The following is a 20423-nucleotide window of genomic DNA, read 5'->3' on the forward strand; positions in this document are numbered from 1 at the left end:
GGAGAGAGAAAATTCAAGGCCCTTCAGCCACACTCTGGCTGCAAGTCCGCCAGACAGGCTGGAAACCAGGTATGTTGGGGTCTGGCTGTCCCCGTCGCAATTCATGGGACCGTGTTTGGGGCAAAGTCTCCACCCACTCCAAACAAGCTCAGAAGGGGTGTAGCCTCAGTGGCGCAGCATCCAAAAGTGTCACCTTTGCTGGGTTAGTGTGTTCTAAGAAGTTGAAGATGATCTGTGTAGCCTACAACATCAGCAATGGAAACCAATCCCTAGGTGGCCTCAAGTATATCTCAGCAGTGAATGAGATGGGAACACTGAGTCTGTTGTCTGAGATGCTGTGCAACAATACTGCCAAAACCCACGATCCTCTTCCCAACACTACTGCCACACACCTGCTACCGACCTGCAACCGTAAGCATCTTCCCTACATTCTTTGCTGTTTATCCTGGACTTGAAGAACGGCAAGGGATAAAATTAAGTACATAGGTAAAACAATGTATAATAATATAATAAAAGTAAAGTCTATTAATTGATAGTTTTCAAATAATAATGGACAAAGTCACAGAATTAGATCCCCAGAAGATCGATAAAAATCACAGAATAAAAGTGGAATTTGACTTAATCAGTCATGGCAAATCAGCAGCCCCGATAATACATTGTGTATTGCATGAAACCTGAACTATAATAAAATAACTCAGCCCCAAATCAGTGCGAGTAATGCCATGGAGGAGTTGCTAATACATAAATAAAAGTCTTGCTCATACCATACATCTGTCTCCATCGCACCCCAGGCAACACCTTGATATGTAGGTATGTATTTTCTCAAATTTTATTTTAATAAAAAAAAACACATCACAGTTAAGGATGTTGGGAACACAACAATAAGCAAAAGGAATGTAAATTATCAGTCACTAAATTCAAAAACTACCAAACAAAAATAGGCTGTGAGTAAACACCTACCATTAATTAAGCAAAGAGTGAAATCATAGAATTTTACAGCCATTCAGTTCATCGTGCCTGTACTGGCTCTCTGAAAGAGCTATCCACTTAGTCCCTTTCCCCAAACCTTCTTAAATGGATATTTTTCAAATATTTATCTACTTCCCTTTCAAAAGCTATTATGGATTTTTCACTACTGCTTCCGGTAGGGCACTCCATGTCCCAACAATCCTCTTCCCTTATTCTTTTGGTGATGATTTTAAATTTACGTCCTCAAATTACTGACTCACTGCCCAGTGGAGATAGTTTTTTTGATTTACTTTATCAAAACCTCTCATCATTTTCAACATTTCTATCAGATCGCCTAGATCCTTGTTAGATTACAAGCATACTTACTAATCGAGAAAGCAGTCCTGGTCACATTGTAGAAACCCCTCCTCTCCTTTGCATTGCTTTCATCCTTGTCTATCTTTGGATAATTAAAGTCATCCATTATTATAGCCCAGTTATCCAGGCATTTTTCTCTAATTTGTTTACATATGTCTTCCTGAATACACCTTTCTACTGTTTGGCGGCTAAAATATACTCTCAACAGAGTAACTGTTCCCATCCTATTACTTAACTGTAACCAATTAGATTCAGCTTTACACCATCTCCTATATCATCCCGACGACTGTGTTGGAATCTTTGATTAATACTGCCACCCTGCCTTTTTTTCCTCTCTTCTATCCCTCCTGACATAGAAATTACTATAAACATTTTTGAAAATTATTGCCATACATTTACATAATTTTTCTTGCATGTTGCCTTCTCACTAACCGCTCTAAAGCAGTGACTACAACTTCAAAATTAATTAATTGGCCGTGAAAGGTGTTATATAAATGCAAATTGTTTCTTTAACATATTAAGTACATAAAAATACAAAAACCACAAGAAAATTATTGAACATAGCTATACAACTGAAATGTTTGAAATGTTTCTAGCAATATTTGTATTGGTGGCCTGTCTCTCTCGGAGAATCCTGACATTTGAGTTCGTGGGGCTTCCCAGAGAAATCACTTCATCAATTGAAAGAGGCAGCTCAGCTGGGTAGCTTGTGACAACTCCCAGAATGTGTCAATGTCACTCCTTGCAAGCATTCTGCACACTACAGCTCCCAGAATGTAGCTTCAGATTGCTTCCCTAAGTCTAATGAACAACACAATTTGGAGCTGGGGAACACATAGCAACCCGGGATTTTATTTTTCTGATTGACCATTTACAGATGAAGCCAAGGCCTGCGATGTGTAGGATCCCCATCCCTCTCCTATGGTGTGATAGAAAAGTACTGACAATACAAAGCCAGGAAGTCACCGTTACATCAGTGAAGGTAACTAGGAATTTGTTTCTCCCCCCCAATATAAACTGAGGTAACTGTCAGGGAAATGATGTAATAGCTGCAATTGTACAGGGTTTTGGTGAGACCTCACCTGGAGTACTGTGTAAGTTTTGATCTCCTTACCTAAGGAAAGATATACTTGCCTTAGAGGCGGTGCAACGAAGGTTCACTAGATTGATTCCTAGGATGAGAGGGTTGTCCTATGAGGACAGATTGAGTAGAATGGGCCTATTCTCTGGAGTTTAGAAGAATGAGAGGTGATTTCATTGAAACATAAAACATTCTGAGAGGGCTTGACAGGGTAGATGTTGAGAGGTTGTTTCCCCTGATTGGAGTGTCTAGAATTAGGGAGCATAGTCTCAGGACTGAGATGAGGAGGAATTTCTTCATAGAAAATTTACGGCACAGAAGGAGGCCATTCGGCCCATCGTGTCCGCGCCAGCTGAGAAACGAGCCACCCAGCCTAATTACACTTTCCCGCATTTGCTTCATAGCCCTGCAGGTCACGGCTCTTCAGGTGCACATCCAGGTATTTTTTAAATGAGTTGAGGGCTTCTGCGTCTACCACCCTCTCAGGCAATGAGTTCCAGACTCCCACCACCCTTTGGGTGAAAAAATATTTCCTCATTTCCACTCTAATCCTTCTACCAATCACTTTAAATTTATGCCCCCTGGTTATTGACCCCTCCGCGAAGGGAAATAGGTCCTTCCTATCCACTCTATCTAGGCCCCTCATCATTTTGTATACCTTAATCAAATCACCCCTCAGCCTCCTCTGTTCCAAGGAAAACAACTCCAGCCTATCCAATCTGTCATCATAGCTGAAATTCTCCAGTCCTGGCAACATCCTCGTAAATCTTCTCTGCACCCTCTCTAGTGCATTTATATTCTTCCTGTAATGTGGTGACCAGAACTGTGTGCAGCACTCAAGCTGTGGCCTAACTAGTGTTTTATACAGTTCCAGCATTACATCCCTGCTTTTATATTCTATGCCTTGGCTAATAAAGGAAAGCATTCCATATGCCTTCATAACCACCTCATCTACCTGTCCTGCTACCTTCATGGATCTGTGGACATGCACTCCAAGGTCCCTCACTTCCTCCACACCTCTCAGTATCCTCCCATTTATTGTGTACTCCCTTGCCTTGTTTGCTCTCCCCAAATGCATTACCTCACACTTCTCTGGATTGAACTCCATTTGCCACTTTTCTGCCCACCTGACCAGTCCACTGATATCTTCCTGCAATCTACAGCTTTCCTCCTCACTATCAACCAAACAACCTTTCTTTGCGTAATCCGTAAATTTCTTAATCATGCCCCCTATGTTTAAGTCCAAATCGTTTATGTATACCACAAAAAGCAGTGGACCTAGTACCGAGCCCTGCGGACCCCACTGGAAACAGCCTTCCAGTCGCAAGAACACCCGGCGACCATTACCTTTTGCTTCCTGCCACAGCCAATTTTGGATCCAATTTACCAAATTCCCTTGGATCCTATGGGCCTTTACTTTTTTGACCAATCTGCCATGTGGGACCTTGTCAAAAGCCTTGCTAAAATCCATGTAGACTACATCAATTGCACTGCCCTTATCGATTCTCCTTGTCACCTCCTCGAAAAATTCAATCAGGTTAGTCAGACACGACCTCTCCCTTAACAAATCCGTGCTGATTGTCCTTGATGAGTCCGTGCCTTTCTAAGTGACAGTTTATCCAGTCCCTCAGAATTGATTCCAATAATTTGCCCACCACCGAGGTTGGGCTGACTGGCCTGTAATTACTCGGTCTACACTTCGCTCCCTTTTTAAACAACGGTACAACGTTAGCAGTCCTCTAATCCTCCGGCACTACACCTGTATCCAGTGAAGTTTGGAAAATGATTGTTAAAACCTCCACTATTTCCTCCCTGCCCTCTTTTAACAGCCTGGGATACATTTCATCCGGCCCTGGTGATTTATCCACTTTCAAAAATGCTAATCCCCTTAATACTTCCTCTCTCACTATGTTTATTCCATCCAATATTTCACACTCCTCCTCCTTAACTTCAATCCCTGCATCATCCCTCTCCTTTGTGAAGACAGATGCAGAGTATTCATTAAGAACCATACCCACATCTTCCAACTCCACACACAGTTTACCTTTTTGGTCTCTTATAGGCCCTACTCTTTCCTAAGTTATCCTCTTGCTCTTAATGTATTTATAAAATATCTTTGGGTTTTCTTTGCTTTTACCTGCTAATATTTTTTCATACTCTCTCTTTGCTTTCCTAATTTCCTTTTTAACTTCACCCCTGCACTTTGTATACCCCTCTAAGTTTTCCGTAGTATTGAGTTCTGTGTGTCTATCATAGGCTTTCTTTTTCTGCCTTATCTTACCCTGAATGCTTCTTGACATCCAGGGGGTTCTAGATTTGGCAGCCCCTCCCTTTTTCTTTGTGGGAACATGTTTACCCTGAACCCTTGAATCACCCCTTTGAATGTCTCCCACTGCTCTGACACTGATTTACGTTCAAGTAGCTGTTTCCAGTTTACTTCTGCTAAATCACTTCTCAGTTTAGTATAATTGGCCTTTACTCAATTGAACACTTTAACTCCTTCTCTGTCTCACTTGGAGGGTTGTGAATCTTTGGAATTCTCTACCCCAGAGGGCTGTGGATGCTCAGCGATTGAGTATATTCAAGGCTGAGATCGATAGATTTTTGGACTCTTGGGGAATCAAGGGATTTGGGGATCAGGCAGGAAAGTGGAGATGAGGCGGAAGATCAGCCATGATCTCACTGAATGGCTGAGCAGGCCCGAGGGGCCGGATGGCCTACTCCTGATCCTTTTTCTTATATAAATAACTGTATACAAGGGATTGCTTATTTATACAAAATGTTTAATAAAGCAGCCATAGATTTATTTACCGCTGCAGAGACAGAGTCCTCCCATTCACTCGCCTGCTTATTTCTATTGCACTGGTTTGGTTGTTACTCCCAATGTGCAGACCTGACTTTAGGTGCCTGGAGTGCCGAGACCTCCTCTGTATTCTCTCGAAACCTATCAGCAATTGAGCACATTGTCATTTTCCCCCCAATGCCTCCCAGAAGAATTTTGCAGCCACATGGTCCTGAGCTGCCCTTCTCCCCTGTTACGTGCACAGATTTAGTCATGTAGCTGTGGTAGGCGAACAAAGAAATTAATTTACTTATCTACCTGTAATGGGTAAGGGAAACACTATTTACTAATTTTCCAGGAACTAATCAGAAAGAAACACTTACTTCTGGAGCACATCTCTCACAAACTTTTCCTAAATCTTTTCAGTAGCCATGTACATCGACCGCCTCCCAACTCTAGCACCTTTCCTTGCGACAGGATAACTGTTAATTGCATCCATTTGATTTATATCAATTAGTGTTACTTGTATTCAGATGGTGCGTATCAATTGGGAATTCTCCTGTATCCATTTATAAGAGACCTGATCTAGGGTGTGGTGGGGGTAATGTGGAGCTCTGTGAATAAAGGGTTGGAGCAACTGAAACCCAGGCTCTAGAATTCTATCCCTCACCACCTGGCTATCCAGTTTATTACGTAACATCTGACGCACCATGAGCAACCAGAGATCTGCTAGTATACATAAAAATGTTGAGTCCATCACAATTCAGGAGTCACACTCTGTTGCACAGACAAAGCAATTTTTAAAAAAGAAAACCAACCATTTCCTGCTGATTTTTCTGCCCTTTAAGAAGAACTAGAGATATACCATCAGTTGTTAATCTTCAAAGAAACAAGACCATCAACTGACCACGGGTGTGCTTACAGCATTAGGCCTTGTGGCCTTGAAGGGATGCAGTTCCACCTTAGCGGCAAAATAATACATTGTACGTCATATGGTATGATACTCCTAGAATCATAGAACGGTTACAGCACGGAAGGAGGCCATTCGGCCCGTCGAGTCCGTGCCGGCTCTCTGCAAGAGCAATCGAGCGAGTCCCACTCCTCCGCCCTATCCCTGTAGGCCTGCAAATTTTCCCTTCAAGTACTTATCCAGTTCCCTTTTGAAAACCACGATCGAATCTGCCTCCACCACCCCCTCAGGAAGTGCATTCCAGATCACAACCACTCGCTGTGTAAAAATGTTTTTCCTCATGTCGCCTTTGGTTATTTTGCCAGTCACCTTAAATCTATGTCTTCTGGTTCTTGACCCCTCCGCCAATGGGCACAGTTTCTCTCTATCTGCTCTGCCCAGACCCATCATGATTTTGAATACCTCTATCAAATCTCCTCTGAACCCTCTCTGCTCCAAGGAGAGCAACCCCAGCTTCTCCAGTCTATCCACGTAACTAAAGCCCCTCGTGCCTGGAATCATTCTAGTAAATCTCCTCTGCACCCACTTTAAGGCCTCCACATCCTTCCTAAAATGCGGTGCCCAAAACTGGACACAATACTCCAGTTGTGGCCGAACCAGTGTTTTATAAAGGTTCATCATAACCTCCATGCTTTTGTACTCTATGGCTCTATTTATAAAGCCCAGGATCCCAAATGCTTTCTTAACCGCTTTCTCAACCTGCCCTGCCACCTTCAATGATTTATGCACATATACCCCCAGACCTTTCTGTTCCTGCACCCCATTTAGAATTGTACTCTTTAGCTTATATTGCCTCTCCTCATTCTTCCTGCCAAAATGTATTACTTCACACTTTTCTGCGTTGAATTTCATCTGCCACGTGTCCACCCATTTCACCAGCCTGTCTATGTCCTTTTAAAGTCTATCACTATCCTCCTCACTGTTCACTACCCTTCCAAGTTTTGTGTCATTTGCAAATTTTGAAATTGTGCCCTATACACCCAAGTCCAAGTCATTAATATATATCAAAAAAAGCAGTGGTCCTAGTACCAACCCTTGGGGAACACCACTGTACACCTCCCTCCAGTCTGAAAAACAACTGTTCACGACTACTCTCTGTTTCCTATTACTTAGCCAATTACGTATCCATGCTGCCACTGCCCCCTTTATTCCACGGGCTTCAACTTTGATGACAAGCCTATTATGCGGTACTTTATCAAACGCCTCTTGTCCTTTTAAAAGGGCATATCACTTCTGTACAGGAGGAGTGACCCAACCTATAAACAATTCTAAGGAAAGGTGGAATTGCCCTATGTTCACCCTTGTCCGACTGTGCTACTACCCCAGTCATCAAGTGTGTTAAACTATTCTACAAGCATGCACAACTATGCCATCAATGTGCCCTTCTGTAAATGCTGTGCACCACCACCACATCAATGTAAAAACCAGCAATGTGACTTTTCTCTTTTGCAAACAAAATATTTTATTTTGTTAATTGGCGATCTCACAGCTTCAATTTTAAATCTGACTGTATTGAATGGCTTTTGGAAATAAAATTTGTTACAAAAATATCAGCGTACCTTCCAACTAACTGTGAGCAATGCCACGGGAGATCTGCTCGTCTTCTTACTGATGATGTGGAGATGCCGGTGATGGACTGGGGTTGACAATTGTAAACAATTTTACAACACCAAGTTATAGTCCAACAATTTTATTTGAAAATCACAAGCTTCCTCAGGTGAATGTGGAACATTCACCTGAGGAAGGAGGAAGCCTCCGAAAGCTTGTGATTTTCAAATAAAATTGTTGGACTATAACTTCTTCTTACTGTACAACGTACATTAAACAACTTGCGGTTGTAACTATGTCATATAAGAAAGACATCTGAACCATTGTACAAGAAATACTGCAGCTTCAAAGAACCCGACTATGAATCTGAGACCTTGTACACAGTTGACAAAACACAAATCTGGATATCAAGAGTCAGTGCAACAAATGAGCTTGTTAAAAGGAGCAGTTACGCCTTAATTGGAGTTGTTGGCAGAAGATCCACCAATATTATAAGATTCTGCCACAAACATCCTGCCAATTAGAAAATATAATTATAAAAACATCAAGCCAGGAGGCAGTATTTTGAATCTAGACAGAGGGAGCAATCATGTACGCCCCACCTACTTACAGTATGATGCCATCCCTAAGGCAGTGACAGATATGATCAACTTACTGTTAAATCCATAGCTTCAGCTGATCTGGAAGAAGGATAGAGGTGTGCTAGTGTTAACAGGCAAAGCTGATGAATTTTTAAAAAGTAGTTTTGAATGGTACTGTTATAAAGACAAAGAAAGGATTACAGGGGGGACTGCACCACGTGGCGCTCCCAGGAGGGAGCGTACCTCAGGAAATAGTGTGCATACAGCCTGCGATTTTCCATCCACTCATTTTAATTCACTGCCTGGGCTTATGCAAAAAGAATGGGCCAGTGAGGGAAGGAGCTTGTGGGCTTCCAGCAACCATGGAATAACATACCATAACATAACCAAGCTGAGGGAGAAAATTGAAAAATAAAAGTATTGCCTTCAAAGACATTATCCCACACATCTCTCTTCTGCCTCTAAGCTTGTCCATCTATAGTTAAACACTGACACAAACATCTCTACAGTGCCCACCGATGTCACTGCATATAAGGCTATATGGTACACAGTTTGCGAGGAATGCAAGCAAAGGCCACTTCCACTTTTACTGCTGGCTCTTCCTCCACTACCACAAAGCATTCCACCTAGCAGCCTGGCCAATCCAGTTCAAATGACAGAGGAGGCGGAGAAGTCAGCTGATACTGCTCGAGCTGCAGGCTGACCTCAACTCTGTCTTGGTTTTATTTATGACTGGGTAGAAAAGTTCAAAGGTTTCTTCAGAAAGAGGTCAGGTCCAGCACACCTTGTTTGATTATTACTGTCTTGACAGTAATGATTCCTATCACCTCCCAGTGATTTTGCACCAAGTGTGCGCTTTGCAAACCTAGTCTTTTTATTTTCCTTCCAGACTGTACAAAACACCTTGGGACCTTCCAGCCATCACTCTGCAGGTAAAGGCTCCAGTTCCAAATAAGGTGCTTCGAAGTTTAAAGACCTTTTCACATTATAGACTGTGTAAAAGTGTTGTTCTGATTAAGTTACCTCTAAATCGTGCCAATAGTCCCCCAGTGAACCTGCGGCTGAGAGAAGGGGCACAGGAGGCTGTGACATAGTCACCAGTGTGCAAGCAGAGTATTGTCATCGTGATGCTGCGTTATGTCATCAGGAATCAGATAATAAATACATCAGTGCGTGATGATGTCGTCAAGGAAACACACTGCTGCCACCTCAACAATGCATTTACTCGCCCCATTAAGGCCAGTGGCAGCCCGGAGGATCCAATGAGAGACAGGCCTTCCTTGCTCTAAGCCTAAAAAAGTCTGTCGGCATTGAAGAAAAGAAAGAAAGACTTGCATTTATAGAACGCCTTCAGGATGTCCCAAAGCACTTTACAACCAATGAAGTACTTTTGAAATGTAGTCACTGTTGTAATGTAGGAAACGCGGCAGTCAATTTGTGCACAACAAGGTCCCGTAAACAGCAATGTGATAATGACCAGATAATCTGTTTTAGTGATGTTGGTTGAGGAATAAATATTGGCCAGGGCACCAGGGAGAACTCCCCTGCTCTTCTTCGAAATAGTGCCATGGGATCTTTTACATCCATCTGAGAGGGCAGACGGGGCCTCGGTTTGACATCTCATCCAAAATACAACACCTCCGATAGTGCAGCACTCCCTTAGTACTGCACTGGAGTGTTAACCTAGATTTTGTGCTGATGTCTCTGGAGTGGGACTTGAACCCACAACCTTCTGACTCAGAGTCGAGAGTGCTACCAACTGAGCCATGGCTGACACCTTACCAAGGTAACATTACCTAGGTGAATGCCAGCTGCAGGAGACCGATGCAATGGAAGCCAGCAGCCAAAGAACAAGATAAAAGAGCCTTTAGTTCGGCTGGTATTTTGTATACTGTAGTTGATGCACCATGACAGAGTGTGATTTACTGTAGTGTATTATACACTGTGCTTGGCTCTACAGTGCTCTACCCCTCTCCGCACTCTGAGAATGTTATACTATAATATTTCATTGTATTGTTCATCATGCTTTGCTTAAATATGCTCTGCTGCGACTATAGGGCTGATAATCCATTGGTTATGACCCGGTACACTGAAGCACATGGGAGTCCCACTTCACATATTATCTCCCCGTTCTTTTCAATACAGGCAGCGAATGCAAAGGGGGTGGGGTCCTTCTTTTATTCAAGTTAAGCAGCTATCCCATAATGCGAATGGAGCGCCTGAGGCATAAATATTAAAATCAGATTCACGGCCACCCACTAGAAAATCACCTGGTGCACAATGGGCAAGTAGTAGCCCTTTACCGACTGCTGGCGCCTGACATTTCAGATCTGGTGCTCCTGGCACGGCCTGAGTAATGCGCCAGGCACACCACAAAATTACACAAACGAGCTGATCTCGTGTCATCTACAGAAGTCAGTTCATTTGTGCGCAGGTGCACATAGCATCCACACAGCAGCAGTGGCTTTGTGTGGGGGCCATATCATCAACCCCCAGACATTCCAGACTTAAAAGTTGTACTGTGTTGTAAAGGCATCGCCCATTTACAATGTGAAACACATTAAGTTAACATGTTTGGATTCCTTACCCCAGACCAGATAGGAACTAATGAGAATAGAAACAGGATGGCTTGCAAATATATGGGATTTTGTCCTTCAATAATTAATATTTTAGTATTTTGCTTCATGTGGGAGATAAAAGCCCCGATACATACATGCCTTCTGGCTCATTATTGCCTAATCACTGCTCACTAAAAGATGTCCAAGAGTCCATTTAATTACCGAAGTGGCTAAAAGCAAAGGACAAAATCTTCATTTTAAAAATACATAGATGCAATATATTGTCAGGTATACAGCCCCTAGGATACTCTGACATAGTCTGCTTCTTTTATCAGTTCCTCAATAATGAAGAACCCATAGAAAATGTCCCCTCGATAACATACGTTAAGTATGGCTTCTAAAAACGGCACTTAAAGGGCTGTGGTATAATTAATGTTAAAGCAAACTACAAAAGTGTAAAAAGTCAAGACTTGTTCGTATTCGTTTACTTTCCTGAAGTCAATGTCTCCCAAAAAACTAATTCAATACAGTTTCTTCTTTGCGAGGACAAGAAATTAAAAGAGAGTTTAAGAATGGATCGAAAATCTCTATCTGCAGAAGCTCCAGGGGTGTGCTGGGAACTGTCACATCTCTAATATTAGACCTGGGAGGTGCATAAAAGGTTTAAATAGATACTGTGTTTGAGCAGGGTGTGTGTCCCGTTGCTGAATCATAAACTTTGTGTACCTATCTTCTTTACTAGTATGACATTTGTTTTTAAAATAAGATGGAAAATCTTATTTTAAAGAAAGTAGAATTAGCAAAACCAATTAGAAAATACCGTACAATTAAAAATATATTTGCACATTATTTCCTTAAGATCAAAGGGTTCAAATTGTGGGTGGATTAAAATTGAGAATTCATCATGTGGAGACCTGCTGGTGTGTGCAATGTCCAATCATCTCCAATTCACTGTGCCACTGTGCTCCCTGCTATGTACCAATTTATACTCTATTTGATATCTTGCACAACACCTTTTTAAGAGTTCACTCTTCCAAAGCCCATGTTATTACTAATAAAATAACCAACTGTGAGCAGGGTTTCATCCCAGTGAGCTACGCCATTTATTTCAAATATCTGCATGAATAAATATCTTTCTAAATTCTAAATTGAAAGGCCCTCAGTGATACCTATAACCCTAAATGATTCAAGACATGTGACATTGTCAGCAGTGCTTTCAACTCGATATCTCACCAACTGAACAAAAAGGCACCGTAAAATGTTATGCTGATTTATACCACTGGAGTTAAAAGGGCCACTTAATGGTCACCATGTATCTGCACAACTCACCTGCAGCAATACACATTAGATATTAATCCCTCAGTTCCAGTGTGGTGACACAGGAGCACCAGTCACTGAATACCACTGTAATATTACACACGGGGCCACAGATTGCTGCCATGAAAGAAGTTACAAAAGCAGCAACAATTCTGTTTCTCTTTGATCCTTGCCATGCAAGTACAACATCTGACAGAAAATCAGTCTCTCCCTATCTTTTAAGGGTTCAGTTGAAGGAATCAATATGTAAGTTGTGGTGAAGTTACGTGTTCTTGGCTGAGAACTGGAGCTGTACTTCATACACTATGTAAGGAACAAATACTTCGGCAACGTTAACATTTAAATATTTGAAACTGGAGCTTAAACACAGGCAGTATGAACTGATTTCAGGCCTCCTCCCACTAAATCAGAAATATTCATATCCATTACCTCCCTCTCCAATCACCTATACATTATGACTGTCAGGAAAACAGACAGATTTGCTATCACTGGTCCATTGGGGATCAGATAACTACTATCAGACCACCAGCCATGAAAAACACCTAAACTATTTTACTTAAAAAAACACTTCAAAGCTCTAGCTAAAACTCAGGATACTGAATGCTGCAATAAAAATCAAATCCTCACAGGACTGACTACTTGCACGGCGCCAGTGCAGGAAGGAGAACGGCATTGTGCGTGCACATTTTACTCTCATGTGAGAGCAAATCTTTGAAGAGAAAACTCAAAGACGACCAAAGACTGGTGTTTCAGAAATGAAACCAAAACAGCTAGACTCGGGCTACCTCATATTTGAAACCAGGTATTCCACTCTTCCTTGGAGGGCAGCGATATTCTTATTAAAAGAATTGCGCTTCTACCCAAACTTTCTTGAAATTTGAAAATCTGTTTCTCAGTCTAATTGCCCTGTCTAAGTTCCTTGAATTTTTAAATGCAGATTCACGCCCTAGGTAAATTTTACCTTCCTCATACAATACAATTACCGTCAATGCCATTCAAATGGAACACAATGCAGCACTAGCTTTCTGCAAAGATTATTCAAAATAAAAATCAAAAAACAAAATCATAAAATAAAAATGTAATTCTGTTTTCTTTTAAGGAGTGACGACATAGCCAGAACAACTGAAGCAATTTTTGTTTATTGACTGAAAGCGTTCAGGTGGTGAGGTTTCAGGGTACACACTGTGAATCCACAAGGAGCCCACTCCCACTTCAGTCAAATAAAGCATCTCATTCACTTTGCTCCAGTAACAGCAGGATATCCACTTTATTTTAATAAAATCCAACTGGGTCCAGGTAGGCAATACTAATGTTCCAGTTTATTGCTTCTCTGTCACATTTCATTAGTGAGAGCGGAGACATCATGTAAATTAAGTCTAATTTAGACAACATGCACACATATGGTATGTAGCAAGAAGGCGCGACTCAACAGACACATACCAAAAATAATCCACAACAGATGTCCTTGAAAGAATGCATCTCCCGGATATATTTTCTGTAATGAAGAGCGCTAAGTTTAACTGCTAAAATCGTTCACCTTGCTCTTGTATAACCTCATCACGAAATCTGGAGACCTAGTAGTACAACAGCTGAGAAACTCTGGTCACACACAGAGTGGGGGGGGGGGGGGGGGGGGTGGGGGGTTGGCGGTGAAGGTGGTGGTTGTCCGCATTAGAACCCACAAGCCGCAAATGTGATTTGTTTCGTCAGTTGTCAGGTCTCTGACCACAACCAGCTCACTCATTACCCCATCCTCGATGACCATCATTGGCTCTCTGTCTCGCAATGCCTCAAATTTAAAATTTACATCCTTGTGTTTAAATCCATTCATGGGCATGCCCCTCCCTTTCTCTATAACCTCCTCCAGCCAAACACTGTACAAACCCCCTATAACTCTCTAATTTTTTTGTTTCTGGCCTCTTGTGCATCAACTCCTCCTTCACCCCACAACTGGCAGCCGTGCCTTCAGCCGCCTATGCCCTATGCTCTGGAATTGCCTCCCTAAAGCCCTCCGCCTTTCCACCTACCTCTTCTACTTTAAGACCCACCTTAAAACCCACTTCGTTGACCAAGATTTTGGTTACTGACCCCAAAATCCCTTCTTTGGCCCGGTCGGGCCAAATGGCCTCCTTTTGTGCTGTAACCATTTTATGATTCTATGATCCATTCTTTCCATACATCTCTGTGATGCACCTACATTAAAGAAGCTATACATATAATGCAAGTTGTTATTGTTATCAATATCCCCTTGCAATTTCCTTTGATCCTCAGAATTATTTACTGTTTCTCTTATTGTAGTATTGTCTGAAAATCTGGACACCCTCTAGACCTATATCCAAATCATTGATGTACACTGTGAACAGAAACAATCCCAGAGCAGAACCATGTGGGACACCACTACTCACTTGCAGCCACTCGGAGAAACGGCCATTAACTTCTACTCTCTGTTTCCTCCTTTCAGCCAGTTTTTAATCCAATTTTCTACCCTTGCCCCTAATTCCATACCCCTTAATCTTTTCCAGTAGTCCCCTGTATGGTAACGTGTCTGGTAGTCCAAGTACACCACATCCGTTGTGTTTCCCCCATTCCATTTAACCACCACCTCCTCAAAGGGTTTGTCAAACACAATCTTCTCTTCTGAAATCTGTGTTGGCTGCATCTAATTATTTTCTCTTCATATAGGTATTTAATTTGATCTTTAATTAAACATTTCAAAATCTTCCCTAACACAGATGTTAAACTATGGGCTATAATTACCTGGGCTGGCTATGACTTCTTTTTTGAAAATGGGTATTACATTGGCCACTCTCCTGTCCTCTGGCACACATCCACTCTCAAAAGAACACTGAAATAAAATTTCTAGGGCCTCCACCATTTCTTCTTCCATTTCCTTCAAGATCCTTGGATGTAACCCATCAGGTTCCAGCATTTTGTCCTGCTTTAGCTTAACTAATTTCTCTAATATTTTTCTCTTATTTAGGATAGTATTTCTCATATCATTCAACCAATTCAGGATTTATCTCCTCCCCCATATCCTTCTCTTTTGCTTCATTAATTGTTTGATCTCTTAAAAGTGTCAATTTCTTGACCCAAAATAAATTCTTGATACATTCACATGATATCATCTATTGCAAGAAACTGAAGTCATGCCAGGAAGGCATGATTCCATCCATCTTGACCCACAATACATTTTAACTGTGTCAGTATTATCACAAAAAGGATTAACCTACAAAAAGTAGAAGATTTGAAAAGGATTGAGTAATACATGCAGAAACTGTGTAAATTGTACTACATAATACAAGCAAATCTCACAAATGTACTGCATCACAAGATATTTAAAATCATTTGGAAATATTACAAATTTATAAATATCAGATGTGCAGAAATGCTTCTGTCGCAAATTACACCAGCGAATAAACCTTAATACATTGCGATAGGATGGCAGAGTATATTGGAGCAGCAGGCAGTAGGAAACACCGGTTCTTCATCCTATAACATTGCTGGGTTAGTGATCTTTCCCAAGCTGTGGGAAAGGGGTGAGGAAAACAACAAGAAAACCACATGCAGCCTAGCAGCTGAATCGCAGCGGCATTGTTGGGAGGCCTGGCGACAAGTTCTGCTCATCCATTGGACATGAATGCTTTAGGAAAGCTAACGGAAAAAAATTCTAGCTTGTCCTTTCCACCCTTTTATACTTACCAATGTATTTCCTGTCAGTGTCTATTTAGCCAGTGATGCGATGTTCTCATTCTTTCCCTTGGTCAGAAAAACACTACTCAGCATTTCACATCACAGACACATTGCACTGCTTGGCTACTTTCAACTCCAATACATTTGTTTACAGCCTGATATAGAAGTAGGAGACCACAAAATACTTCAATCAGATTCACTTTGAAATATCTTCAAGTGGTTAGACTTTTCTCATGAGAAAAGATTTTCATTGCCTATTGACACATGACTTCAACTCATCAGCTTCTAAACGATTTCTTCTGCCAGATAAATCACTCAACTCTGACAAAAATAAATTCTTGATACATTCACATGATATCATCTATTGCAAGAAACTGAAGTCATGCCAGGAAGGCTCAAAATCTGAAGCTTTGGGGGCTAAAAATAGCAGCGGTCATGCCACTTTATAGTGAACCCTGTAGGCTTCTTAAGACAATCAGGTCAGAATGCCCTTCACTGTTTCTATTTGGGATGTCATAGCTAAACAATAGCATCATCGGCCATTTCAAGATGCTAAGAAAATTATGCCCTACTGCTCTGTATGAACACGATTAGACTGTTGCAAAGAAAATACATCAGAATACAGCCATTAACACTGCAAGCGCATGGCATTTAAAGTTTGATGATTGCAGAACTAACTAAATCAGGCTCAACTTCTTGACATTTTTAAAATGAATAATCTATTTCAGTGAATTTCACAGATGGAGCATAAAGCTGGGCACAATCAGACTTGTCAGTAACATGACTTTCCAGTCCTTGGGAAAAGGGAGGTAAGGAAGAAGAAAAATTCAATATGGACAATTTCAAATTCTTGTTTTTCCCTTCATATTATTCCAAATCAATTGACTGAAAACAGAAATGGGCTCCTTTAACTGTGTAAAGTATCATTAATGTAAGCTATTCCTAACCAGTAATATGGTATTGTAATAATTGAAACCTGCTGAAAAAAAATTACTATCTACAGGATTCCAAATACATCGAGGTTTATTATTTAAATTACATCAAGCTACTTCTTGTACCATCTGCTTCATTTATTTATGTATAAACTGGCCCATCTACTCTGTGTTTTCTGCATAGCATGAACGAAGTTTTCAAAAACCAAACACAGAAACATGCAGCCTACCTTTTCTACAGTTTGTTCCATTTCAGCAGCATTTGCTTTCTGCAACTCCAACTTCATCCTTTCCATCTCAGCTTTCAGCTTATTGACGGTAACTTCGTGATCACGCAAAGCTTTCTGCTTCTCCTCCTCACGCAGCAGTCCCAACTCAACCAGCTGCTGCTTTCGCTGAGAGTTGACCTGGATAAGTTCTTCACGTAGCTGGTGGACCTGGCTCTCCAACTCTGCAATAGTCTGTAAAAGTAGCAACAGTCCATTTTAAATATTGCATTCAGTCACAAATTTACAATAAGGACACAATCTCATTAAAAACTGCAAGACTAACATTGTTATTATTAGTTGGTTTGGGAACTACTTCTGGATATACAATGTTCAAATAATTAAAAAATAAATGCTGCTTGTAGTAGTAACTCTTGTTTCTCCAGACACAGCACTCTTGAATTTTGTCTCTGATTGCATGGTGGATCCAAAAAATTTTTTAAAACGTGGTCAGATACCTCCACCTGAGGCAGCACTCCCTACATAAACCATGCTCACAAGTGTTCTTCAGAAAGATACATGAGCTAGATTATAATACAATAAACAGTATTTAAAGAAATTAGAAGAGGGGAAGTTGGGCCTTCTCATCTTCTATGTATAGAGGCCTTTCTTGAAAGAAGCTGAAGTTAGTCAGGTCTCACACACACCCACACCCACCCAACACGTAGACTCCCTGAGTAGGGTTGTGATGAGTATTGCACATAATCTAGTTTGATGTGCCAGTGAAGTATTAAGGGAGTGCTGCATGGTTAGAGGTGCTGTCTTTTGGATGAGACATTAAAACTAAGGCTACATCTCCTCTCTGAGGCTGATGGAAAAGATCCCACGGCACCATTCGAAGAAGAGCAGGGGAGTTGTCCCAATATCCTGGCAAACATCTATCCTTCAACCAACATCAATAAAACAAATTATTTGTTTATTTATCTCATTGCTGTTTGTGGGACTTGGCAGTGTGCAAATTGACTGCCACGTTTGCCAACATTACAACACCAACGATACTTTAAAAAGTACTTTATTGGCTGTGAAGTACTTTGGGACATCCTGACATTGTGAAAGTTCTCTCTTTCACTGTAAAGGATTCACTCTCCACAGGTACTGTCCTCCTCCCTTTCAAAACCACCATCATCACTCCCTCCTCAAAAAGCTCACTCTTGACCCTCCTGTCCAAGAAAACTACTACCCCATCTCCAACTTCCCTTTTCTCTCCAAAGTCCTTGAATGTGCTGTCACCTCCCAAATCCATGTCCATCTTTCTTGCAATTCAATGATTGAACCTCTCCAATCAGCTTTCTGTCCTGCCACAGCACTGAAACAGCCCTAATCAAAGTCACAAATGTCATTCCCTCTTCGGCCTTTTTGACCTGTTTGCAGCTTTTGACACGATCGACCATACCATGCTCCTCAAATGCCTCTCCTTCGTTGTCCAGCTCAGCAGGACTGCCCTCACTTGCCACTCTTACCTATCCAATCATAGACAGAGCATCTCCAACAATAGCTTCTCTACCTGCCCCACTCTCTTCTCTCTGGAGTCCCCCAAGGGCCTAACCTTGGCCAACCTCCTCCTCTTCATTTACATGCTGCTCCTTGGCGACATTATGTGAAGACATGGGGTCAGGTTCCAAATGTACACTGATGATACCCAACTCTACCTCTCCACCACCTCTCTCAACCTCTCCACTAGCTCTGTGTTGTCAGACTGCTTGTCCGACATCCAGTCCTGGATAAGGTGCAATTTCCTCCCATTAAACACTGGAAAGACTGAAGACATCGTCTTCTGTCCCCACCACAAACTCATACTCTCGCCACCGATTCCAACTTCTTCCTCAGCTACTACCTCAGGTTTAACCAGACTGTTTACAATCTTGGCATACTATTTGATCCCGAGCTGAGCTTCTAACACAAAATCCTTTTTTTAAATCTCAAAAACGTCCTATTTCTACCTTTGTAAAATTGCCCACCTCTGCTCCAACCTCAGCCCACCGGCTGCCGAAACCCTCAGCCATGCCTTTGTCACCTCCAGATTCGACTAAGGCTGGTCTCCTTCCTCTACCTTCATAAACTTCAGCTCCGAAGCTCTGTGGCCCATATCCCATCCCACTACTTGCTAACCGACGTTGGCTCCGGGACCCCCAACACCTCATATTTAAAGTTCTCTTTCTGGTGTCATGGCTTCACCCCTCGCCATCATTGTAACCTTCTCCGGTTCTACAACCCTACGAGAAATCTGCGTTCCTCCAACTCTGGTCTCTTGTGCATTACCCTCTCCCTTCGCCCTACAACTGATGAGCGTGCCTTCAGCCATCTAGGCCCAACACTCCGGAATTTCCTCCCTAAACCTCTTTGCTGCTCCAAGTCCCTTTTTTTCTTTAAGACCTTCCTTATAACCCACCTCTTTTATCAAGCTTTTGGTCACCCTTCCTAATATTGCCTTCTTTGGCTCAGCGTCCATTTTTGTTCTTACGCCTTTGTGAAGTGCCATGAAACGTTTTTCTAAGTTAAAAAAGCTAAATATATGTTGCTGTTGTTGTTGAGTAAATATACACCAATGGGAGAAAAGCCAGGAGAAAAAGAAAACAAGCTCCAATGAAGACTAAGCTCCGGCCTCTGATGACTTTGGGAATGTTGGTTGTTAGTTGAACAATAGAAATCACTAATCGATTGTTCATTTGTAGTAAATGTAAGGAATCTTACAACACCAGGTTATAGTCCAACAGTTTTATTTGAAAATCACAAGCTTTCGGAGGCTTCCTCCTTCGTCAGGTGAAGTGTGGGATTCCATGGAAGGTTACCGCATTTATAGTCAGAGAACAATACCTGGTGATTACAGATAATCTTTCCAACTGCCCGTTGTCAAGGCAATCAAAGTGTTCAGACAGAGAGATGTTACATACAGGTCAAGGCGGCCTTCGAGACACACGACAACGCAAAATCGTCGAGCAGAAATTGATAGCCAAGTTCTGCACCCATGAGGATGGCCTCAACCGGGATCTTGGGTTCATGTCGCGCTACACGTAACCCCACCAGCGAAAAAAAGTTATCTGTTTTTAATAGAACGGGTCATGCTCTCTCCTTCTCTTCCTTTCGGATGTTTCTCTCTCTCTCTCTGTCTTTTGTTCTGGCCGTTTGTATATTCGGTGGTCCTGTATGTAACATCTCTCTGTCTGAACACTTTGATTGCCTTGACAACGGGCAGTTGGAAAGATTATCTGTAATCACCAGGTATTGTTCTCTGACTATAAATGCGGTAGCCTTCAAGGAATCCCACACTTCACCTGACGAAGGAGAAAGCCTCCGAAAGCTTGTGATTTTCAAATAAAACTGTTGGACTATAACCTGCTGTTGTAAGATTCCTTACATTTGTCAACCCCAGTC

The 20423-nt window shown here is 41.8% G+C and overlaps 1 protein-coding gene across 1 annotated transcript in view; it reads right to left on the bottom strand.

Moving 5' to 3' along the window:
• cep112 (centrosomal protein 112) overlaps positions 1-20423 on the bottom strand; it is a 358450-nt gene that overhangs the window by 84265 nt on the left and 253762 nt on the right. The window contains exon 22 of the mRNA XM_068003888.1: positions 17016-17246. Coding sequence (XP_067859989.1) covers positions 17016-17246 — 231 coding nt within the window. The remainder of the gene's footprint in view (positions 1-17015; positions 17247-20423) is intronic.

This window comes from Heptranchias perlo, chromosome 23 (genome assembly GCF_035084215.1).
Source record: "Heptranchias perlo isolate sHepPer1 chromosome 23, sHepPer1.hap1, whole genome shotgun sequence".
Lineage (NCBI taxonomy): Eukaryota > Metazoa > Chordata > Chondrichthyes > Hexanchiformes > Hexanchidae > Heptranchias > Heptranchias perlo.